Source organism: Natator depressus, chromosome 4 (genome assembly GCF_965152275.1).
Source record: "Natator depressus isolate rNatDep1 chromosome 4, rNatDep2.hap1, whole genome shotgun sequence".
NCBI lineage: Eukaryota > Metazoa > Chordata > Testudines > Cheloniidae > Natator > Natator depressus.
The window spans coordinates 58,724,623-58,751,054 of NC_134237.1; the positions used below are offsets into that span (position 1 = coordinate 58,724,623).

Consider the following 26,432-nt stretch of genomic DNA (forward strand, 5'->3'; position numbering starts at 1 on the left):
CCAGACAACATTAAATATGATTTGAACACTGACTAAAATAACTTGCTAGTTTTAGAAGGACAGACAATGGATTACAATGTTAACAACAAGGATACAACAAGAACAAATATTGCAAAGATCATGTTCACTAATATTTAAGTCCCTGGCATGAATTTCAGTGCCCTGATATAGATGCAAGTATTTGCAATCAATGCCAACGTCATTTTTTATAGTGGATAGTGACCTCTGATTATCAGGGTATTTCAAACTATAACAGGAGTTTAAAACTAAATTTAGATTATGAGAGTTTATACTGTGAGCCATTTTATGTTATTATTCAACACCACTATCATTCTGCCATATGTCGTCTTTGCATTTGATAACCAGGACTTAATTTCTGGCATCATTATGAGCTGGGAATTGCAATTGTGTTAGTGGCAAATTTACAGGTCTAAATACATAAAACAAAGAGAACATTAACACAGTTTGGAACAAATCTTTCACTCCCAAGAAAATAGAAGGTGAACAACTATCTGGTTCTGATTACATGTAGGTCAAGAGGAGAGATACCAGCACTGAACGCCTTGCACAAGCTCAGACCAGATGAATGTATAAAAATACGGTCAAGAGCAAAATCTGGTAAATATTACGGTATTGAACAGCGAAAGCCAATTAGCATCTGCTATAACAGTTGTATTTTATTGTAGAGAAAATAAAGTAACAAAATCAGTTCTTTCAATATATTTCATGATTTAAATAGTGTAGAAAAAGAAACAAAAAACAAACTTTCTAGAAGTCCTAAATAGGCTAAATCCTACCCTTACATTATGAAAGTTTGTTAGAGGGAAAGGTTGCCAGTCCTGCATGTAGTCTAAGTTTAAAGCTGCCAGTACAGAACAGAATAGCTCTGGGTGTGCAAAGATAGGAGAGAAGAGACATATTTCTGGATGAAGCTTTATTCTTTTTAAAAGCAGCGCACACATGCTTGATCACAGGATACATGCTAGGCAATTGAAGGACTTATGCTTGCTAGCTAGAAGAGCATAGCCCAAGGAACACCATCCGCTACAGAAACTGGATCTCTCCTACACTCTGTAGGGGGAAAGATATTTTGCTACTATAAAGGGAAAAAAAGTAAGTTTAACCTGAAATTGACAAGAAGTTATGGTAGAAATGTAAGACGGAATGTTGTGGTGCTATACCAAACATGTCAAAATTGCAAGCATTCTTGTCAGCTGCTGCGGCTATCAAGAGAAGTAATTTTATGGTAGGGTGTATAAATAGCAACATGCTTTGGAAAAGGCTATCATTTGTACTCTCTGAACACTATATATGCAGATTCAATTTAAGCAACATAAATTACTAAATTGTTTTCAAGCCCATCAGTAAGTGTGCCAAAATACTGAATCAGTTAGTGTGTAAAAAATGTGGGGCTAATAACAAAAATACCAAGAATACCTTCTATAGCATCTGTTGTACTGTTCTTTTTCTGTCTTTTGGAGGAAGAGAATGTCAGTGGAAGAGTGCCAAGGCACAGAGAGGCAGTAAGATGTAATGTATAAAGCACTGGACTGTGATTCAGAAAACCTAGTTTCTAGTCCCAGGTCAACCAGGGTCCTGCTGTGTGACACCAGGCAAGCCATTTCACCTGTCTGTGCCCCTATTTCCCCACCCGCCCTTCCTCTGATTAGGTAGAAAGCTCTTCAGGGCATAAACTATCTGTGTGTTTGTACAGTGCTGAGCACAATGGGGCCTTAAACTTGGTTGACTCTAGGTATTATTGTAATCCAAACAATAGACTTGAAATGGCCATATAAAAATAAGATCCACAAGTAAAGTAAAAATCCACAAGCCTACAAGAATATTTAAACTGCAAAGGAAAACATATCAAATAATAAAATACCAGGTAAAGCAGCATGCTTTAAGTGAGCAAAATTAACTTTTATTATATACTGCAAGAAATACAGATTAACTACAGTACAGAAATCAAGAATTTGTGACCAACCTCCCTTAAAAAAACAAAACAATCACTCCCCCATAAGAAGTTATTCAATCTTAAATTACATAAATTGATGCCAACAAAACTGTTTATAGTTTAGAAATTGTTTAGATTTCTAAAATATACCTAAGTGTTTTATATACTTCTGTCTTGCATCTACAGTTTGTTTTCATTAATTTTTTCAGTTGTGAACAAAATGATACCTAATATCTATGGAACACACACAAGGCAACATAGCATGCATAGGCTTAATAAAACATATGAAATAAGAGGCAAACCAGGAGGAAAAGTAGCATAGTTTTATCAATTTAAGTATAAAATAGAGAAGAGCTTGTTTAAACATGAACATTAATCCAGAATAAGGTAGCATGTGAATTTAAAGCAGATTAATTCTTCCTAATTAACTCCATATCTGAATATATGTTCTGGAATAAGAGAGTTGGACCCCAAATTAGTTTAATTCACGTAGTTGCTTTTGGCTAAAATAAAAAATGGATTACGCTATTTCAGAAAATGACACTCTTATTTCGGAAGAAGAGTGTCCCCTCATGAAGTTAATTAGGAATAGTTAATCAGGAATCAATATTCAGCAATAGCTCCTTGTTTAAACAATCCCTAAAAGGATTTGGGTTCTCCTTCCAAATTTGCCATGGTTTTGCTGCATGAGAACTTTTGCAAGTCACAAAGGTCTGTGCCTCTATTACTCCTCTGTACAATGAGGGTACTTCCCCACCTCACCAGGCTTAATTCATTACGTGTTTGTAAATCACAATGAGATCCTTTGATAGAAAGGATGAAATTAGTAGGATCAAAAATTCATCTATGGAAAAGTACCCAGATGATCTACTAACAAAGTACACATATATTCAAAATTACACATTCCAGTGTTTCAGTATGTTGACTGTTCAGGCAGGTTCTATGTCCTCTCTACTGCACAAAAATTCTTATTATGCTCTGCTTTCTGTCCTTATTAAATATTACACCAGTAGCATCATATTTAAAAGGTTGGGATTTACTGTAGCATTTTCTTGCTCAATATCAACAGCTTCTTCGAACATATATATCCAATACATACTTATGCAGCAAAGTAGTATATTTTAATGGATTAGGCTATCACTACTTTAATATACTGTGTGCAACCGTCTATCATCATGAAACTTACCACCTGGTTTATCATGGAAATTTATTAAAATGCAGAGTTTTTTAAATTATAAAAACTACATCCATTTATGATGCAGTAAGATGAGAAGTTGTTTTTTGAAATATGATCAAACTTAACACATGACTGTGTCCTGCAAGCCTCTCAGTCCCTATACATAACAGCCTTTCATTCCAATTGGCTGGTCAGCAAATATTTTAAGGAATACAAGAGATTTAAATGTAGACTCTTTTCAACCTAAGATACAACAGCAGAAAAATGTCCCCAACTAAAATGTGTTACTTATACAACTTTTCAAATAGCTGAACAGCAATTACTGTCTAGATACAAGTCAGAAAGCTTTGTGTGTCCTGTTTAACAATGGTTCCAGCCAAGATTACCACAGTTAATCATGTAATTCTATAATGAAAACACAAAGCACATAAGTACAAAGGAAGCCTGGGGGCGGAAGAGACTAGAACTGTAAGCTGTGGTGGGGAAGACTGGTACTGTGGTGGGGAAGACTGGGAGCCATGGAAGGCAACAGTGGAGAGAGGGGAAAGGAAGAGTGGGACAAGCTGTGCAAAGAGATCAGGACCAATGGGGGAAAGAGGAGACAGATCTGATGAGGAGCCAAGATGCAGGGGAAGACACCCATTGAACAATGATGAGAAAACAAAATATTGAATAGCTGCTCATTAAGTGAGCATCATCCATTCTATGCACTGTGCAAGAGTTGTATGGCAAAAATACTGTGAGATCATGTAATTAATGACTATCATAATGCATATGCACCTAACGGCCACCTTAAGGTTCCACAGGTAACCTTAATTTCCTATATTTTTAGAAACATTTTAGTTAAGGTCATTTTAAAGAAAGTTATTTGCTTCAACTTTCATTCTAGTCAAAAGTATTTGGACAACATATGCAGAAGATGCAAAGCATTTGTGTGCAACACAAGAGGTGCCTTGATGGATTTTTTAAAAAATTAATTGCTTCAATATGGTAACAATGAACCATGAACGTCCTGTTTTTTCCTTCTACTGCCATTTCAACCTTCTCTATAGCCCTCTTTTCTCTACTTACATGCTCTGAATGTATGCTGATAGCAGCCACAGTTTGTGCGTGGAGAAAATGGAGGGCAGAGTTATAGGAGGAAAATAGGAGGAGAAAAGAGGGGTACCCCATTAGAGACCTCCACTGTCCCATGTGGAGGAAAGTAAGAAATCTGAAGCTTTTCTTTGGGGGGAGGGGGAAGACACTTCTGGCCAATCACTGTTCTGTCACTTCATGTGAGAATGGAAGAGAAGGAGCTAGCAGTGAAGGAGGAAAAGAGTATGGGGATTGGGGAAAGAAAAAGGAGTGAAGCAGATAAACAGAGAAAGAAGAAGTGACCTGTGGTGCACAGAGCTTACAAATCACTCTTTCATACTAACCCTTGATTCTAATATATTTCACTGTGTATCACATCCTTACATATGTAGCAAGAAAAATGATTAATTTCTTCTTCAGTTAATTTTTCTTAGATTGCACTGTATTTAAAATGCAAATGCTGACCAGAACATTTTTACTTATTCATACACATATGATGTTTAAAAAAAAACAAAACCTAGCTTCCTTAACATGTAATTTTATATTCTAAGGGAGGCCAGCCACTGGTCAGGACATTACTCATGGAATATACTTGCTCATTTTTCCACCATAGAGGTAGTTCCTCCCTTTAAGTTCAGCCTCTCTCTGCTGGACTTATGCAGAACTTGTGGCTGCGCTGCGAATCACACTGTACAAAGTTCTGTGCTTCTCAGCACACGACTCTGAGAAGCCTCTTGTTGAGAGTATACTTTGGTGCACTTAGGAGGGTTTTTACTGGTTGCTTTGCACACCTACGTTTTCATTTGATCTCCTAGTACACTGTGTACGGAGACTTTCACATACTTTTTTTTTTTAAATCCCATCAGAAGAAAGAACAAGGTATCTGACTTTCTCTACACTCTCGTCTAACGGAAAGAGATTTCAAAGCCCATTTCACATACAAAATATGCAACTCTCTCTAAATATTTGGGACATAGGACAAAAAAAGGAATAAAAAACTGTTTGTAGTGATGCACTGTTTTTTTTTTGACTGTACCTAGGGCCTGATCCAAAGCCCACTGAACTCAGTAGCAACACTCCCTTAGTCAGGACCTAGGATAAGCAATATTTTTTTCAACGAAAAAGTAAAAATGGAAATGGTCAGTTAAAGAACCAAATATGCTTATTCTAATATCAGACTTAATTACTATAAAAGAGATGACAAAACAAATGTGAAGTCCTAAAGGCAGTTTGGTGAGGGCCCACAAAACCAAGCTGAAATGTCAACATTTCCCTGGAAGTTTTGAGATCTGCTCTCAGGAAAATATCAAATGTAAGGAGATTCATATCAGAAAACTTGAATAAATAATTCGGGCAATAGTATTAATAAGAAATTGGATTAGCTTTCTGATAGATATTTGGAGAAAATTTAGGATGAGATCTATGTAACAGGTGAACCGCCCCCTTACTCCGGTTGCATGCTCGAGTTATGGAAGTTTTCTGCCATTTTACTAGAAAATTTATCAGTTGCAAGGAATATCTGTGATGTTAAAGGCTCAGACATTCAGGCTTGAGGGGAAAAAAAACAAGCACACAAACAAAACACATACCTGTGAAAGTCAGGGTGGTTGTGGGAATTATGGAGAAGATTTCAGGGTTTGGTGATTGCCATCCTTTATGAACCTATGTAACTATGGTCTATGAATCCATTAATGTGGTCAGAATTATAGATGCTTTACTGAGACTTATTTTCAAAACAATTTTGGTGTTTAGATGGAATAGGGGAAAGGCATACATGAGTACGCAGGTCAACAGGAGAGAGAAGGTTTTTGTCTTCCATGCTTAACTGCTCTGGTACATCCAAGTGGATGACTTTAATGCAGAGAAATTCAGACTTATCTTCTGAAGATCAGCAACTTGAATAGGCTGCTGGTACAGTAAGGCTAGACTGCTGGTGAGGGCTAGACTGCTCTATTGCATTGCTGAGAAAGCCAGTAGAAAGGGTGGCTGCACTGATACACACACACTCTTTCAAGAAGCTGAAAGCAATCCTGAAGATCCACTGGCACAGACAGACTGGTAGTATGGATTACATGGCTCTACAGATGAGTGAAGCCTGGGAAACACTGGTAAAATGGCAGCCTGAACTAGGCCACACTGACACATAAGAACTAGGTGAAAGCCAAAAGGGATGCAGATTCAGCATACAGGATCCTCAGCATGCTCTAAAAATAAGGTCATCAGATTCAAATTACTGCAAGTCCAGTTCATGTCAAGTTCCCAGTACTTTATAGAAGGAAGTTCTCACACTCTATAAAGTTCTGTAGTGAAGAGCAGTCATCACAAATCTGTTCTCTTAGGTAGAGGAACAGTAAACTGGGGTCAAACTTTGGTGCGATAGCAGCTCAGAGAGAATCTGAACTCAGAGCAGCTGACTGTAAACTGTTTTATCATGGTGGAATGAGCAGGCCTAACCCATGTGTAATGTACAGACCAGTGAATGCCGATATAGGTAATGTATACATTTTTTTTCAATTAATACACAGAAATTTGAATGGGTTGTGTGTGTAACCAAAGTTACATTTACTACTATGTGAATAAACTGTATTATTTATACGTTGTCACAAAAGGCCACTTTTTAAAATTGAAACAAAGACACATCCCTGATATGAGTTTATAATCTACGGCAAGATTTTTCAAATTGCAAACAGCCTGGAGAAGGGAAGGTGTGGAGCTGCATCACCCCGGAGGGCTTGGAGAACAATTCTGCCTCAGGGGGAAGGGAGAGAGAGAGAATTTCTTCTGACATGCAGGAGGCAGTGTACCCAACTTCCTCAGGAGGTACAGCCTACTTCCCTGCTGCACTGGTCTCACTCTGAGAATTGATGTGAATGGCTGGAGGCCTCACCCTCTCCCCATCCCCTCTGGAGTGGATTTCACCTCTGGGGATGGAAGGAGCGAGCAGGCCAGGCTGTCCTCTAAAGCAAGAGGCTGCAACTGTAGCTGGATCTTACACAGGCTGCACATAAGAGGGACAAGGAGGCTGCTCTTTGCGTCACCTCCTTTTCATCCACAAGGACCAGACACCATCTTGCCCTAAATTAAGTGGACCCGGTGATTTGCATGCTGCCAATATAAAGTAAAGTATTATATCATCAGGATTTTATCAGTTACCTAATTTCAGTAGCATACCTTTTAAAAAGTAAAACATCCAAATGAAATAACACAGCAACATTTAAGAGCAACAGTACTGAAACTTAACGTGCAATATTTTCCCCCATAAAAATAAACAGAACCAACCGGCAGATGAAACACAGCACTTGCTTTTTGAACATACATATTATGCACAACTATTTTAAAGTAAATTTTAATAATTAGTCATAGTTAAATCCTACTGAATAATTAAGTGATACATAATATACAGAATAAGTGAAAGAATGAGTGCAAGGATTTTATTGTTAGTTCATATTATGTAACAAGTACCATTAAGGAAGTGTTTATAGACTAGATGTTTTCAATTAAACCGGGGACCACCACGACACACTATTTTAGAGGATACCACATTAATCTCTTCAGGGATGGGACAATAGGCAATACGAACTAAGCTTTCCACTTTATTTGCTAATACTATCCTGTTATACTGACATGGTTTATTTTCAAGTGCTACACAAAGAATGCTAAAAGAGTATTATTTCTCAATGCATCTCAAATGGACATTACAGGTAGAAGTGTTTTAAATCCAGCTGTTGCATGCTATGACCATTTACAGTAAACTGCTTGACAGAAGCTGAATATAACTAGTACAAGAGATGGACAAGATATGAACTGTTAGATCTCATAATGGAAGTACTCCCAATGATCACCAAACATGTTTTTTAGATTTTTTTGGTTAGTTTGACGTAAAATTGAGGTGACATGGCGTAAAACCTTGAGTTTGAAGAAGGAGAAAGCTGATTATCAGTTAAGTCAGGTCAGAGTTTGAATGAATCAACAGCACACAAGCAATAAAAAAACCTATAGGTATTAGTACTGACATTTCAAATTCACTTATTCTGAAAAAACTTTGGAAGCAACTAATATTTGCAGACAAAGCTGCAATATGTTTTATCATCAGTTTAAAAGCATTAAGAGGAACAATTTTGATTTCTTTATTTTTAAGAAGCATCACAGAAGAAAAAGTGTCACGAAACCAAGAAAAGCTTAATTGCAACTACACATCAGTTAAGACCTCTGATCTCAAAACTTCACAAGTTTTACATGAAAATTTCTTAAGGTTTATAGGTGTCTTTAATAATAAAGTGGTAAAACTGTAGCACACATTAATTAAAGCCATATAACACAAATGCTAATTCTGTTTCCTGTTGCAACTCTTAAAAATGAAAGTAGTTTATTTTGTTTTTTTTTTAAAGTAGTATAGGTTTTGAAATGTAAGAGAATCAGACAAGTCTTCAAATAAAACTTTCTACAGTATGTCACATGGCAGGTTTAAAGACAGTTATAAAAAGATAACATTAATTTAGAGCCCAATTTTAGAAAAGCCTAGCATCCACCCCAGTGCACTCCATTGCACATTTGTGTGCTCAGCATTTCTGACAAATAAGGCTCTTTAAAAAACCAAGAATATACACATAGCTATACACACATATATAGTGCGTATACACACACACACACTTACGGACAGAGAGTTGTAATGAGATCTATGCAGATGTTGAGTACGTTATTAGGCATGACAGCAAAGACAGAGTCCCTCCCTCTCATTATTACTGACCACCATAATAAAAGTTAGTAGTTTTATAAAACAAATTAGTTAAAACAAATGATGCTTAAATTAAAAATAGAAGCATATACTTTGACAATTAGGCTAGTAAATTACTTCTACGGTTTCAGTGTTCTCCAATTTTGTCCTATTAGTCAAATAAAATGAAGTAAGTCTATTTTTTTGGAATCCGGTAAGGTCTGAAACCTGTAGCAACTTTCACTGAACTGCCTGCTTAAACAGGAGTTAGAACAACTCATCTGATTGTTTAAGTTGACTGCCTTTGGAATGTTGGGCGTCTTTTCAGAAACGCATTTATACTGATTTCCACATTTGTAATATGTTTAAGGTTCTTCAAACTGTGGTTCCCACTGTGGAAAATGTTTTTCTAAAATATTAGTATCTTTTTGAGGTACCAATTTCAAAAATTGCATAAATAAATGTTAAAATAGCCACTTTTTGGACTATCACAAAAAGAACTTAACATCTTTCTCCTAAAAAGATAAACATTTTTTTTTACTTCTCTGCATATTTTTCTTACTTACAGTGCCCAGGCTAACATGAGCCTAATGAGGTGCGCACACAGAAATGAGAATTAACAGGCAAACAGACTTCTGTTCTATCACGCTCATGTTATGAATCAAACAGCTTTTAATTACATTTGTCTACTATTTTTGAAGAACTCCTATCAGAAAAATGAGTTTAAGTCAATTTACCACCTATTTACCATAAAATGTTTCTATTCACCCTTCAATTAATGCACTCTTAGGTCTGAAACTGATTGAGATCATATGTAAAATAAAATATGATAAATCTGAAATATAATTTTAATACATTATACACAACTGGTAGGAATATACCTTTCTTTCCTTAATTTATTTATTTATTTTGCATAGGTTAGGTCAGTACCACATGCTAGCTTTCAATGTATGTTCTCCGTATGTGACAGGTATGGGCAATCTTCTTGGTCAGTTTTGTTTCTGTCACTACTGCTTACTAAAAAGACTATTTTACAACTGAGCTTAATTAAATGTACAAGTTTACTAACAAAAGAACTCTTATTTTGAAATTCAAGATAAAAATTGCACATTTGCAAAAGTAAGGTTTTTTTTAAATTGATTTCAATAAATGGAACAAAAATTCTTATTCAATACTTCAGGAATACTTTTAATGAAACATAATGAGAAGAGCTAAATTTATTGAAAAGTAGATTTATTGGAAGAAGTAATAAAAAAGAAAAACTGTTCATTTTATTTTAAAAAGTGTGAACTCAGTAGCATTTAAGCCGAAGAGTTTAAGCATAATATAAATTCAGATTAATTTGAAAACATTCACTAATTTTGGAAATTAAATGAAAATATGCGTTACTTTTAATGGGATCAAAATTTTAAAAAACCTTTTTCCTTCATAAAATGTGTTTTAGAATAACTTTATTATTACAGTTATTGAGGCTGTAGCATAACAGTTTGACAGTCTAGGGCTGTCTATATATAAACTCTATCACAACCTCCACGTAGTAACATGCTATTTTTATTTTTTATAACAGCAAAAATGTTATCTGTTATTGTGAACTGAAAAAGTATTAGGATTAAACTTTAAGATACCTTTAAAATATGTATATTAAACTATTTTAAGATCTTTGACTTTCCTATTTAAGTATCTAACAAGTCACATATGCCAAAGTAGTTCAGAACTGTATGCAATTGATTTTAGCATAAAGCTGTAAACAAAACATCCAGACACTTATTTTTAAGAGAACTTAAGCCCCCCCTCTTTGTTTTTACTTTGTTTATATATAGTATGTTATTTGCAATGTATCTAATGCAGTTAACTGTTAAAAGAGGATCTTTGCCATGTTCTATTAAATGTGTAATAAAAAACAAGGCTCCAGGATATCTTGAAGACAACATACGTAGATTTTCAGTTACAAACTGAAGCACAAATATTACTGAAATCAAATTATGTAAGTGCTAGGAAAAGTACATCAAGGCAACATGCACTACACATTTAAATACTTCTTCATCGACAGAAATCACCGTAACAAGGCATATTTCAGGCCAAGCAATGCAACTTCAGATTTTTAAGAATTCTATACTTACCCGTCTACGGCAGAAGGGGAGGCCCTGGGCAATGATGCTGATGCTAAATATCTTCATCACAGTTTGGTGTGGCAAAGGTTCTTTTGTACTTTTAAGATCAATAGGAACCAAGCCATGGTTTATGGTAGCTTTTCCTGGTTTTGACATTTTACAGTTCTTGCTTGGTCACAAATCTATTAGCAATGTAAGGCCATTGCTAAAAAATGTAAAAGCAAAATTGCATGACTTCTTTTAAAAATAAAGTTTACAAACAGATGAGCCAGCTCCCCACAGCCTGCTGACTTTGTCTTTCAACCTTCTCCTGCCAAGTAACTGGACTTCTCTGCTGCTTAGTGAAGTGCAAGCTATCCCAGTATAGACAGGAATTATAAACTACTAATGTGAAGGCAGACTGCTCTTGCCAATCAAACAGCTTGGGGGACCTCCCATGCAGAAGACACCGTCTTCTGAAAGGGGTGCATAAGATTCAAAATTTAAAAAAAAACACATCTGCTTTTAGTTTTAACAGACAAACCCACTTACACAAGGACTTTACAGAAAAATTGAAGACTTGTCCTTTGAGAGGGAAATGGCAAATTCAGTCTTAAATCACTTCAGGTGTTATCACAGTATCACACTGTGACATACTATACCTTGGGGGAGCGTCTTGTAACCCCCATATTCCTCATCTGTATATAATTGTGATATTGCATAAATAGCATGCCATGTGAGGTATCAGGGAAATTGTTATGATCAGCTGAAAGTCACTGTTCTATCTAAATACGTATATCTTTAGTACATATGAATTTATGAGATTGTGTTGTATGGTTGTCACTAAAACATGCTGTAAATTGGGGAATCAACCAAATGATAGTTCCCCAGAGACAATAACAAGGAAAGTAACCAACGCACAGGCATGGTGTCAAACAACCATCAACAGCCATTGTCCAACAAGGGAGTTACAATTCAGTGACTCACCTGCATGAGGCCACACCAGGGGAATTGCTCAACTTTGCCTGGGGACTCAGCAATGCCCAACAGACATGCCCGGACTTGTGTCCTCCAAGCACGTGACTGAGGGTATAAAACAGAACACAGGGGGCCCATGGTTGGCCTTCCTCCTGAACCCACCTATACTACAAGCAACAATGTCACTGAGAAGACTTAAGACTTCAACAGAGAAGAGTAGCCCAGGTTTCAAGGGTGAAATCTGTGTACTATGAACTGCAGTATCCAGTGGGGTGAGAAAAACTGCTTAATCTAGATGTTGCCCAGTCTAATAGGGTTGAGAATTTAGACTGCGCGCTCATATTTTATTTTATTTTATTTTCCAGTTCAATCTTTTAAAAAAAAACTGCACACATGTAAAGGGAATAATGTTTTACATGCGTAAGAAATTTTCAAAAGGCCTTAGTAGTTGTGGTATTTTACCATAGGACCTAGGAACCCTAGTCATAGACCAAGACCCTATTGTGCTAGGTGCTGTACTACACAGCCCCAGTGAGTTTACAATCTCAGTATAAGGCCTTGTTTACACTACAGAGTTTTGTCAACGAAAGTTATTCTGCTTTAATTAAAGCACTTTAATTAAATTGCTGTTGCATGTCCACACTATGCTCCTTGTGTCAGCAGAGCACATCCACACTTGCAACTCTTGCACCAACACAGAGAGCAGTGCACTGTGGGTAGCTATCCCACTGTGCAACTGGGTGCAGGGTGCTTTGGGAAGGGTTTGCAATGTCCCATGGGGCACATTTCTCAATCCAATCCTTCCATGGGGGGGATGCATGCCTGCAGAGCAGCAGAGTTCAAAACAGTGAGCAGAGCGGTCACAGCGAGCATTGTGGAATACGGGGGGAGGCCAGTTCTGTCAATATAACAAATGGCAGCATCTACACTGACACTCTGTCGTTTTAACTTTGCTGCAAAAAGCTTTATGTCTCTTGTCAAGGTGGTTTTGTTTTGCTGCCAAAAGTAGCTTTTTAAAAGCTGCCTTTTGCCGACAAAACTGTGTAGCATAGACAAGGCTGAAGACAAGAGAAAACAGATGGATACAGAAAGACAGGGAGTACGAGGAAACAATGAGACAATACTGGTCAGCACAATAGGCAGTGGTCTCTGCACATCAGCAGCCTTGTCAATTTTTTTACAGGTCTCATAGCAAAAGAGTTTTGAGGAGGGATTTGTAGGTGCATAATGAAATAGCTTTGCTGATGTTCATAGGGAATGCCACCCAAGACTGTGGGGCAACATGGGAAAAAGCAAAAAGGCATTTGTTTGAAAACTTTAGAAGTGGGCAATGGAGGCTGGCATCATCACTTTCAGAGTGGATTAAGATAAATAACTTGTTCCAGAAAAAAGTGTCCACATATGGAGATACTCAGAATAGCTACTCCACTTTAAGTTCAGACCCTACCTTAATCCAAATTAATTTTCAAGTTTAGACAAGCCCTGAGCTGTGTGGGGTTTTTGTTTTGTTTTGTTGTGGTTTTGAATGTTTATTTCTGTCAGGGATAATACTGACTAGCTGAACTGATGCAAGTTGTCCCGATTCCATTTCTACATATCCACTTCTCTTCCACTCTCACAGGCTTATTACATACTACTGGACTGCAGATATTATTATTTATTTCTCATATTATGGACACTAACACAGAGGACCCAATTAGTATATGGGCCCCACAGTGCTACACAAACACAAATGAAAAGAATGTCGTTGGCCTGAAAATCTTACAATCTAATTTAAGCAGTAAGTGGATGAAAGAAGCAGAGGAAAATAGAAAAGGTAGCTCTCTTAACACTGATAGGAATGTGTTATTTATACTAGCCACTATATATGTGCATATGTGGGATAAGTTGAAAATTTGAGTTTTAGTGCTAAAGAAAGCTGGCAAATAAATGAAAGTAGCTTGATCTTCAAAAGCTGCTCCCATTGACTTTCATTAAAATAAAAAAGGAACTTTTTTGAAAATCAGGTCACTAACATACATAACATGTATATAAACATTGGTGCCTAACTTCAGGCATTTGTGTTTGAAAGTTTTGGTCTTAGGTTGTCATCAAATGCTATCCTGTTATTGGTCAGACCCTCTAAAACCACATAGTTCCTGGACACAGCACTGAAGAGAATCTACTTTGAAACAGAGATGCAGAATAAGTGATAGAACTTTGAACTACCTTCAAACTGAAGAAATAGAAAGTGGATCACTAATAGGGCTCTATAGGAACAATTTACTTCCTTTGACCAAGTAAGTAATATTAAATGGGCTTACTCTTTCAGCCTAACTGACCAGGAAGATTACATTAAAAACAGTGCAGTGAGAATTTCTGAGAATAATGGATTTTGGCTTACCTGTATTAACAAGCAGCTTGAAATTTTACAGAATCCTCTGCTAGAACTAAATAACTAGCTACCCAGTTCTGAAATGTTAACTTTAATATTACTGAGAAAATAAAGAAGAACATAAAACTGCAGTATGTACTGATTTTTTCCCCATAAAGCGCTAAATCAATTATTTGCAGCTACAGGAAAATGGAAAAACAAAACAAAACAAAAACATGCTTTTCCCAGAGTTCTTATCATTGGTGAACAGGTGCCCTCAAATGGATAACATAGAGCATTGCAACATTGTAAAATACAGCCTCACCAATTTTTATTTTTATTATTTTTTTTTTAAACACACACATCACCTTCGCCCTCCCCACTTGCAATTTGGAGCTATTTTGTTGTATACTTAGTTAGCTGTAAGAGAATTCTGGAAAACCTTAGATTTGTCTGACTGGACATTATATAGAAGTTTATTCCTCATCCACCACGCATTCATCTCCCTACAGATGTACAAGAACCAGTCTTTTGACTTTGCGGAGAACAATTCTTGAGTGGAAACCAGCTTTTCATCAGCCAACCTACCAGTAAGGCTTTCCTACACTTGAAAGTTGTAATGTTTTAAATCGATATAGCTAATGTGGTACCACTCCCACAGTTATATTGTTAGGAAGGTGCTTTATACCAGTATAGCTTGTTTCCGTACAGGCTGGGGAATAGGTAAACTGCTTCCATACTAGAGGAATGGTTAACACCCACCCACAACTGGCATAGTTATACTGTACAAAACCTGTGTGTAGGCAAAGGATACGTAATGGAATGATCATATCAGCAATCAAAAGAAAGTAAGTCCCCCTCCCAACACCTGAGGAAAACTACAAGAAAACAGAATAATGACCAGATAGATACAGAAAAACCTGAAATTTTAGAATTAAATTCTGCACATTTCACCCTTAAGCATTATTATGAGACCACTACTGTTAAATCTTTGATGGGAAGCAGGGAGATATTTTGTGCATGCTACTATGTTGTACACATACACACAAGCAGTTTTATATATACAGAGAGAGAGAGAGAGAGAGAGAGAGAAAGAGAGAGAGAAACAAAAGTGGAGGGAAGGAAAACTGAGCATATGTTCAACCAAAATAAAAGTTTCCATTTCCTAGTAACCAGTACTTAGTTTCTCAAAAGTAAACGAAGGAATGTTTGATAATATTCAATTTTTCCTTATTATGTAAAGGAAAATATAAATTAATTATTCTTTCCAGTTGATGGTTAACTAATAGACAATTTTAAAAGTTTATTCTATTTTATTCTTACAATTCTTCTTGAATTTTTCCATCAGTAGATGAGTATACTATATTGTTTGTAACTGGCAATTATTTATAAAAATAATTTATGTATTTTAAATCCACAGATCTCCTAGCTTTACTTTATTTCCCCTTCTTGTTTTTAAAAATTATTTTAAAGCATTTGTCTTCATTCCTTCATTAAACATTTCAGGAAGTATTTCAGATATGTAACATAAACCCAACTGCATCGTCTTACATTTTACAAATATTCTAGAAATGTCTGGCCAATCTTTATTGGCTATAACATGATTTGTCTGATGATTAAGTTTAACTCTTTGGTCTGTTCAGGGTTCCACCAGCTGTTAAAAAGAACTCCTACAGTTGTTATCCAAGAATTCAGTTGCTGATTACTTATTTTTGCTGTGGTTGCACCGTAAAAGAAAACTAAAACAAGCTAAAACAGGTAGACAGGTCATTCAAAACATTGTAACAATGGGTTAAAAGGTCAAATACTTAACATTTGTGGGAGGCAAATGTGAACTTAACAGGAAAAGAAGAAAACTGTAATATTAACTTTACACACTAAAAATTAAACTTTATGATTATGCTACTTTAATATTTAAACAGTGTATATGATTTTCAATGAGAAACTACCTATGTATGTATTCAAGATTCCCAAGACAATACTGAAAATCTTTAATAGTGCAGAATGATGTTCATTAGGAAGGGCTACTAAAAAGTAGGGCTGTCAAGCGATTAAAAAAATTAATCACGATTAATCATACTGTTAATAATAGAATACCATTTATTTAAATATTTTTGGATATTTTCTACATTATCAAATATATTGGTTTCAATTACAACACAGAATACAAAGTGTACAGTGCTCACTTTATATTTTTTTATTACAAGTATTTGCACTGTAAAAAACAAAAGAAATAGTATTTTTCAATTCACCTAATACAAATACTGTAGTGCAATCTCTTTATCCTGAAAGTTGAATTATGTACAAAAAAACTGCATTCAAAAATCGAACAATGTAAAATTTTAGAGCCTGCAAGTCCATTCAGTCCTACTTCTTGTTCAGCCAATCACTCATACAAACAAGTTTGGCTACATTTCCAGAAGATAATGCTGCATGCTTCTTGTTTACGTCACCTGAAAGCAAGAAGAGGCGTTCTCATGACACTGTTGTAGCCAGCATCGCAAGATATGTACGTGCCAGATGCGCTAAAGATTCATATGTCCCTTCATTCTTCAACCATCATTCCAGGAGACAAGCGTCCATGCTGATGACATGTTCTGCTCAATAGCAATCCAAAGCAGCTTTCTTTTTTTGGTGGTTTGGGTTCTGTAGTTTCCGCATCAGAGTGTTGTTCTTTTAAGACTTCTGAGAGCATGCTCCACACCTCATGCCTCTCAGATTTTGGAAGGCACTTCAGATTCTTAAACGTTGGGTCAAGTTCTATATCTATCTTTACAAAGCTCACATTGGTACTGTGCCGGTACCATAAAGCTTTATGGAAATATGCTTATGAATGTATATATGACATAACTGGAATATGTTTTTTGCTATATATGCCATATAATGTATCTATGTAAAGGTTATGATCTACTGAATATATTCATCCTATTTGTATGCATGTGTCATTGTTGTATTCAAAGTTATGAATATTGGCTGTATACTTGTTTGATTTTAAATAACCTCAGTAAGGCTTTTGGTCAGCTTCCTTAGAATGGAATTTGTACGTTAAGTGCCCAGTAAAGAAGCACTTAATGGACAATGGATCTTGGAAGGCTCCAATCCACATAAGAAGTCTACATGAGGACGTTAAAGGTAGCATGTAAACCATGGCTGCTACATGTAAGTTCTGAGTCATGCATGGACAGGTGACTTGCCCATGTGACTCCAAAACTCCATCTTGTAGCTGGAATTTGACACAGGGGAAGGGAGGGGTATCCACCCACAAGAGAAAGTCTATTTAAACCCCTGGGAGATTCCTCCATTTTGTCTTCAGCTAGCTCAAGAGATAGCCTCTCCACTCCCAAGGATACCTGAAAGAAACTGGAACAAAGGACAGTAAACTACAAGGGATGTGAGTGATTGCTGGATCCAGACTAGAAGGAGACTAGTCTGGAAAAGGAAGCTTACTGGAACTCCTCTGAGCATGAGGTTTTATCTGCATTCAGTTTTCTTACTGTATTAGACACAGACTTGTGTGTTCTATTTTATTTTGCTTGGTAATTCACTTTGTTCTGTCCGTTACTACTTGGAACCACTTAAATACTACTTTCTGTATTTAATAAAATCACTTTTTACTTATTAATTAACTTATTAATTAATGTATTAATACCTGGGGGAGGGGGGCAAACAGCTGTGAACCTGCCTCTATCCATGTTACAGAGGGCAAACAATTTATGAGTTTACCCTGTATAAGCTTTATACAAGGTAAAATGGATTATTTGGGGTTTGGACCCCATTGGGAGTTGGGCATCTGAGAGTTAAAGACAAGTACACTTCTTAAGCTGCTTTCAGTTTAAGCCTACACCTGTTAGGGGACGTGGTTCAGACCTGGGTCTGGGTTTGCAGCAGGCTAGCAGGTCTGGCTCAAACCAGGCAGGGCACTGAAGTCCCTGGCTGGGAGGGCAGGGAAAGCAGGGGCAGAAGTAGTCTTGGCACATCAGTTGCCAACCCCAAGGGGGTTTCTGTGATCCAACCCGTCACAGGTACCGTCTTTGTGTTTTGTCAAATCTGCAGTGAAAGGTGTTCTTAAAATGAACAATGTGTGCTGAGTCATCATCCAAGACTGCTATAACATGAAATATATGGCAGAATATGGGTAAAACAGAGCAGGGGACATACAATTCTCCCCCAAGGAGTTCAATCACAAATTTAATTTTCAATTTTTTTTTTTTTAACAAGCGTCATCGGCATGGAAGCATGTTCTCTGGAATGATGGCCGAAGCATGAAGAGGCATGCACACGTTTCGCATATGTGGCACGTAAATACCTTGCAATACCAGCCACAAAAGTGACATGCAAATGCCTGTTCTCACTTTCTGGTGACATTATAAATAAGAAGAGAGCAGCATTATCTCCTGTAAATGTAAACAAACTTGTCTGTTTTAGCGAAAGAGTGAACAAGAAGTAGGACTGAGTGGCCTTGTAGGCTCTGAAGTTTTACATTGTTTTGTGTTTGAGTGCAGTTATGTAATAAAAAAATATTCTACATTTGTAAGTTGCACTTTCATGACCAAGAGATTGCAGTACAATACTTGTATGAGGCGAATTGAAAAATACTATCTTATTTTTACAGTACAAATATTTAGAATAAAAAATAATATACACTTTGATTTCAATTACAACACAGAATACAATATATATGAAAATGTAGAAAAACATCCAAAATATTTAATAAATTTCAATTGGTATTCTATTCTTTAACAGTGCAATTAAAACTGAAATTAATTGTGATCAAGTTTTTAAATCACAATTACTTTTTTTGAGTTAATCACGTGAGTTAACTGTGATTAATCAACAGCCCTACTAAAAAGTACTCTGTCACTTGATTTCCCCCACTCTTCTCACTATAAAAATCAACCCTAGAAAGGCCTTAAAAGGGATGAAAATAACTAGTTAATGTCAGTCTCAGTATGTACTGTTCAATAACCTCTTTGGTGGTATAACTTGCTGTCCAGCCACCTTTCACTCAGGCTAAAGAAATATTTCTTATATAAAATAAGACAGTACAGGACCCTCACTTGCACAATTCCATCCATTTCTGGAGTTTAACCAGTGCCAAAATGGAAGGTTGAACATGTAACTAGCATTACATTTCAGACTTATTAACATGTATAAAGAAAATGACTCATTTTGTTGCTAGAGACCTTAAATACAAGACCACTAAATTTTTCTTATTACAACTATAAAATACATATAAAACCCAACAAATGTAATATAACCAATTGTTACACTGGCATGCACATGAGAGTGACAAATTAAGCTACATAATCCTTCTCAGCTGGTTAATAGCATACTGCAAAGGGGTGTGAGTCTATTAATAATAGCTCAAAATATGCAAAGTAAAGAATGTCTGGGTTTCAGAAAAAAGCAGGTAGCCCAAGAAAGGGCTGACATTCTGGGCTGGCCCACACTTTTACCATCTTCCCCTTATTTACATTTTCATATAAACTCTTGCTTTCTTTCATTTGTTCAAGTGTCATTCATTCCTACAAAGTACAACAACGGTTACCTCTTAAGTAAAAGAAGAAAAAAAAGACTAAAATCTACTTTTGAGTTAATTGGTAACACTTCAAGGAATCAAACGAGACACACTACTAGGAGTCGCTTCTACATTTCTCCCCCTTATGCCTTATAAACTTCTACGGATTATGGATGATAGTTCAGGCTCCCCAGAGCACAGGAGCCCTGAGTGTACTTGATGGATGATTTGTGTAATAGTAACAGCAGCTTTTTAGAAAGAAGTTTGGCCTCCATACTTTTGGACAAGTACTGCTGCCTGTGGTCAAAAATGATGTAGCTGGGTAAAAGCCCCAAACCAGTCTTTCAGAACAGCCTAATTTTTTATAAAGTCCAGCCTTGAACAGAAGAAGAATCACTCTCGGCTGGAACAATGAGACTTATACCCAAAAATCGAATACCTGAGACAGCTACCATGAAATTAATTCGCTGTATCGCTTTATAATTATTCCTTTCATCTTCAGGGTTACACTTTACTCAGACTTTTTAATCAAGGTAAAGTACTATATATTTTTTTAAATTATATTTGACTGAGGGACAATTGGATAGCTCATGAAATTAGTAAAAAGGGATTCAGCATATGTCACCTCTGAGTAAATAGTTAACCATATTCAGGTCAGCAGCGACGAAAAGTAGCTTTCATCAGAGGGACATTCAGTAGTCTAAGTGAAGTGAACTGGTCATCTCAGTCCAGTTCAAAATGTTAGTGTGATCAAGTCTCCTTCCAAAGGCTGGACTAGACAGAAAAAAAAAAAAAAAAAAGAGCCTGCTACTTCCTTACAGCTAACAGTATTTCTACTTGACTTCAAGTGGTAGTGGATTTGTGTTGAAAATTATGGGTTTCAGCCCTGTTGATAATCTATAGTGCGTCTGTATCTATATCACCAAGTATTTATAACACTTTCCATTTTGGCAGAGAGAGGTCATGGACTGAGTGGGCATGATAAAATTTAGTAAGTGTTCACAAAATTATATTTCATGTCACAGATGAGAACAACGCCACTGATTCCAAAACCTGAACAACTCGATAGTTCAGAATTTGCTGGTTTAGTTTTATGTAGCACATGGCCAGATAATGAAGTTTGGCTGAGAAAGTCACAGCTTTTGATAAGCCAAGACCAAATATACAAGTTAAGTAAAAACGAGTGACCTCTTACACAGAGAAAAGGAGCTGCTATACTGTCAGGTTTGGACTTATTCAGCATGGGCGGGAGATCTCTGAATTCCATCAGTAATCATATCACTATAACTCCATGCTCTGTCACAAGCTCTTCCAGTGACCAACTGAAACTTAAAGGGGAAGATGGGGGAGCAGAGAAGGAAGAAGGTGGAGACGAGGAAGGGTGGGTTTAATTACAACCATTTCCAACTAACCATGAGAACTGGGAGTAAGAACAGCAACACTGCCTGATAGAAGTATGTTCTGTGCTTTCCACTGGCAGATTCATGGAATGTATAGCTATTGTCCTTTCTGTGACTGAAAACTAGTGGGACCCATCTGTGAGTTAGCCAATTTAAAAAGAAACTAACAGTGTATTTCATACATTTGTACTGATACATACACACACACACACACACACACGGTTTTATATAAAGTCATATATAAACCAAATATTATTTAGTAATTCATATACTAAATTATTTACATTACCAGCTTAGGATGAAGTACAAAAATGTTACAATGCTAAAATTAAAATTTTCACAAGTGATCAGGAAAACTGCAATTTGTGCATTGTTTAAATTATCCACACAATTCGAGAAAAGATACAAACAACTGGATTAAGCATATATTTATCCAACAAACAAGAGGCTTTAAATCACACAGAGTAGTTACAAGATTTGTAAGAGGTAAATTGTTGTATTGGTTTAATATTTCCCACACTCTCTGTATTTTGATGTACAGATTGAGGTGGAAGTGAGGGGGGAAAGCAGCTAAACTTGCCCAATTTACTCAATGGTTAAATGTTCATGTGGGGTTTTGGTAGAAAACAAAAAAATTCACAGCAACAGTATAAACCTATATAGAATGTAAGTGACATCTCAAACTATTCTGGCTTTGTTAATCATTAACAGCCACTGATATAAGTAACTTCAGGTACAGCTCATATACAACCATATACCACCAAAGAGAAATAACTATGATATTAAATAAATAGTCAAAATGTTTCTTTCCTTTGTATACACATTAGCTACTTGTTATCCAAGTATTCCTCTCATTTAAGTGGAATAGTTTTGCTTCCAAATATGAAGATTGCTTGGCACAGAACTGAAAACTGATAGAAAATGTACACCAAAAGGAAAGCTGTACTATGCATAGTCAGGTTTAAAGAAATGTGAATAATACCACTTACTTACCATTTGTCACATGACAACATATATTCAGATAAACTAGAAAATAAATGGTTTCAGAGTAGCAGCCGTGTTAGTCTGTATCCGCAAAAAGAAAAGGAGTACTAGTGGCACCTTAGAGACTAACAAATTTATTTGAGCATAAGCATAACTCACGAAAGCTTATGCTCAAATAAATTTGCTAGTCTCTAAGGTGCCACAAATACTCCTTTTTTTAAAAAAAAATAAACGTTCACAAAGAGATAGATTTTTAAACTATTACTTTTACTTTACTGAAACTGACAACAGTAACAAATATGCCACTGGATAAAATATAGTCCTGATGTAGCCATTAAACATAGCTTTGGCCTTCAGGAACCACCAACCCCCTGCAAGACCTTTCCAAATGCAACAGTTCTGCAAGTATATGTTATCACTTCCATATAAGAAGCAATGAGTTAACTTAATCACATGTTGATTGTTGGTTTCATTAAATACATGGATCTGTAAAACAATTACAACTACTAAAAACATAAAGCTAACACTGAATGAATTGTTAGTGATTGTTGTTTTTTCTTATAATGCAAACTCACCAGCAAAAGTTTTACTTTCTTCACACTTCGACTGACCATTTGTATTGAGTTTCATAACAAGTACTGTCAATTTAAGCCAAGTCAGAAAAAGCGAAGCAGTTTTAATCCACACTCCGAGAACAACATCCACTGATAAAGAGCTCAGTAAATACAGCTGTATCACTCCAGACGAGAGATATTTGGGCTAATGATCACATCAGCCAACAGCACCTGCCACATAGCCAAGAACAACATAAGGAACAAATGGCATTTTTAAGTGGGGCAGAGCTCCCAAATGTATTTGTTAGACAAGCCATGTATCACTGTGTACTTCTTAAGCATACTGAAAATATCCTCACACTGATTTTCATAATTTAAATTTCTGAATGTTGTTACCATATATCTGTATAATTGATAGGTTTAAATAATCTCACTTGAAAAGCTTTTAAAAAAGGACAACTCACACCCAAGATACTGTTTGTATTCATTACAAGACACTGTTTCAGGTAATTAAATTAAGATAAATTAGTATTTTAAGACCACTTTTTATATCAGACTACTCTGACATAGCAAACCCAGGTAGTGATGATACCTCCATTTTTAGGTTTCAATAGTGCTCCACATAGGCTCAGGGAACCAATGTATTGGAAGATTCTAATTATCGCCCCCTTTTCAATAATATTCCCTTCAAAACTGGAGATTAGAGACAGTGATGATCTGTGAGATTCTGATTCAAGAGATGATTTGTTGACAAAAATTTAAGAGATGCTGGCATTTTGCCTTCTGGAGGAGGTGTTGGCAGTCTCCCCACAAACATACTAACAGATAAGCTAGAGGAAGAACCACACATGCCTGTCTTGAGTGAATCAATTTTCACAAGAAACCCTTGAGTGACTCTGGCAGTGATGATCAGGAAAAAATAGAATACATATATTTGAGATTCAGGCTTTGTCGTCACAGCAAAAAAAGGTGTGGTTTTACAATACGTTAGCTATCTTGATGTAAACTGGTGCAGACAAGGCACTGTAGCTTTTATCTCGATGTAGCTAGTCAAAGTAAACCCCAGGTGGGGGATAGAAAGTTAACCTCAACTAACTGCATTGAAGTAAAAACTGCAATATCTTGTCCAGTAGTCTAGATCAGTGGTTTTCAAAGTTCGGGTCGCAACCTAGTACCGGGTCGCGGAATGCAAGGCACTGAGTCGCCTTGCTCAGCACCCAGGGACCCTGGTGGCCGGCCAGTAAACACCACGCTGCGCCCCAGAAGCAGCCAGCAGCAGGTCTGGCTCCTATTAGGCTTACTAGTTAACTGATCTTAACTGTTAACCCCCGGCCACTGAACAGCCCCGTCAGTCTCCGGCCCCCAGAACCCCAGCCCTTCTCCCTTTAATCCGTTAACCATTTAAATGCTATAATTTTAATCATTTAAATGGTTAGCTTTTTATTTACATCCCTAGGGCTTATGCCGGCATAATTGGGGTGACACTGCATCTGTGTAGATGCAGTTACTTACTCCGTTACTTACATCGGCTGTTAGCTGTCTTGTTAGGCAGAAGCCATGAAACTGACAAGAAAGCTGGGCAGCCAGAGCCCTGCTGCCTCTCTCTCCCCTGCTCCTCCCCGCCACTCCACTTCCTTGGAGAGCTGGGCAGCTGGACCCTGCTCCTGGACCCCCAGCAGCTTCCTCCCCCCTCCACTCCCTGCCCCTGGCTGGGAATATTGGCTATCTTGTCAATTACATGGCTGGGGATAGGGAGGGGCAAGTCTCCCGGGAAGCTCTCAACTCCCTGCGCAGCCCCTCTTAGGTCAGTGGAAGCACTCCTGGTGAGGACACACACCATCGACTGAAGGAGGGTGGCGTGGACATGTACCTTCAGAGTAATTATTGTGGTGGCTGTAAGTTGACCTAACAGAGGTTGACTTAAGTTTCTAGTGTAGACACAACCTCAGTCACTAGTCATTCAACTATCTCTGGAAACCATAGAGAAAAGCAGTATGGGGACCATAAAAAGGTCAACAGAAAACAGCAGAAATTATAGAACAAATGACAATATTTCTTGTAACTGCAAGTGAAATTTTAATGTTACAGATATAATTGATAGCTAGAGATTTCAAACCTTTTCCTTGAGAGAGCTACTCGATAGCTAAGTTCTTTTGAGTTACAGACTATTTCAGGCAGGGATCACCATGTGAGTTACTTGTCATTGCAAAAATCAGAATCCATGCCCCATGCATCAATTAGTACTCTTCCTGCTCCATTTATAGACTTGACAGGAGTAGCAGAGCAATGATTAGAACAGGCCTAGCTCTACCTGTAAGAGGAACTGAAACATAACCCCCACCTTTGAATGCAGAAGGGAGGAGCATATGCCCATCTCAGACAGTAGCAGGCAGGAGATGGGGTCGCTTCTTAGCCAGAGTCGTCAACATGTGAAACTTGCTCCCTGCGACCAATTCTTCTTAGAAAGCTGTGTTTATAGGCTATCTCATCCCTAGCCACAGAAAGGGTACATAATCATAATTTTGGAGTTATTTCTTTAATGTGCGTGTGGGGAGAATCTAAAAATACCACCAAAATGCACAGACAAACTGAGAATCAGTAATCCTTTCATAAATATGTTAGTGTTTAAAAAGCTACATTTTTGTGTTTAGTTTACTGATTTTCCTAAAGACACAGACAATAGAAAGAACAAAAAGGTTAACTGTTTCCAAATAATGCATGCTTCACAGGTAGAATTACAGCACTATGAAATTTTACAACTTGTCAAAGTTGCAAGACCTGGCGATACAAACCCAGACAATACTACAAGGACATAACATGTTAGGATGGAGGTAACAGCAATAAAATGGGAGAAGACATACATGAATAGGGAGAAGAAGGAAGGAAGGGGTTGAAGGGACAGGAGGGTTATGCGGAATAGAGGTCTGACATTCTTTGAGCCATCTCAACCTTTTTATCAAAACGTATCTAGAAATGGGATCCAAATTTCTTCAAATTCATAGAATTGCCCTCTGCGAGGGTAAGCTGTTATTTCTTTAGCTTCTAACTCTGACAGGTCTGAATACCACCACTCTATTCTGGCCATAAGCCTACTCCATTTTCGTAAAATCGTGCACTTAATGATCACTGAAGCCCTCAAGTACCAAAGTATTTTTGGCGGCGTTAAACCCAGTTTAACAGGTCAGTAAACTAGGATATAATTTTCGGCTGAGGTTTGGCTGTTGAAGCTGAGCAATATCTTAACGTTTGTGTCCATCTTATTCCACAGCTGCCTGATGGTTGGACAGTCCCACAGCATATGCCTCAGGGTTTCTTTTTCTCTGTTACAGCACCAACAAACATCAGAGGATAAGGCTTTTATCTTGTGCAACCACTATGGAACCCAAACCAATTTTAATAATTTTTGTTTTTGTATCAAGAGTATCAACAGAGCCACAGACATTTTTAATGTTACATACTATGCTCTGCCACTGGGATTTTTTTTAAACAGCTGGGATAAATCCCCTTCCCACAGTTTCACAATGAACTCCAGGCCAGTTCCTCTTCCTTAACCAAGTATGCATAGTGGACATGGACCTGGTGAGTTCATGAACCATTTCTAAGGTTCCAAGTAGTTCTGGGGCCTCTGGCAGG

The 26,432-nt window shown here is 37.0% G+C and overlaps 1 protein-coding gene across 11 annotated transcripts in view; it reads right to left on the bottom strand.

The window, feature by feature from the left end:
- The window catches only part of FBXW7 (F-box and WD repeat domain containing 7), a 279,362-nt gene that overhangs the window by 94,675 nt on the left and 158,255 nt on the right, over positions 1-26,432 (bottom strand). The window contains exon 1 of one of the 11 annotated variants that reach the window (XM_074951001.1): positions 11,043-11,269. The exons of the other annotated variants lie outside the window; for them this stretch is intronic. Coding sequence (XP_074807102.1) covers positions 11,043-11,189 — 147 coding nt within the window. The 5' untranslated portion in view covers positions 11,190-11,269. Of the gene's footprint in view, positions 1-11,042; positions 11,270-26,432 lie in introns of those variants that run through there. 11 annotated transcript variants of the gene reach the window in all.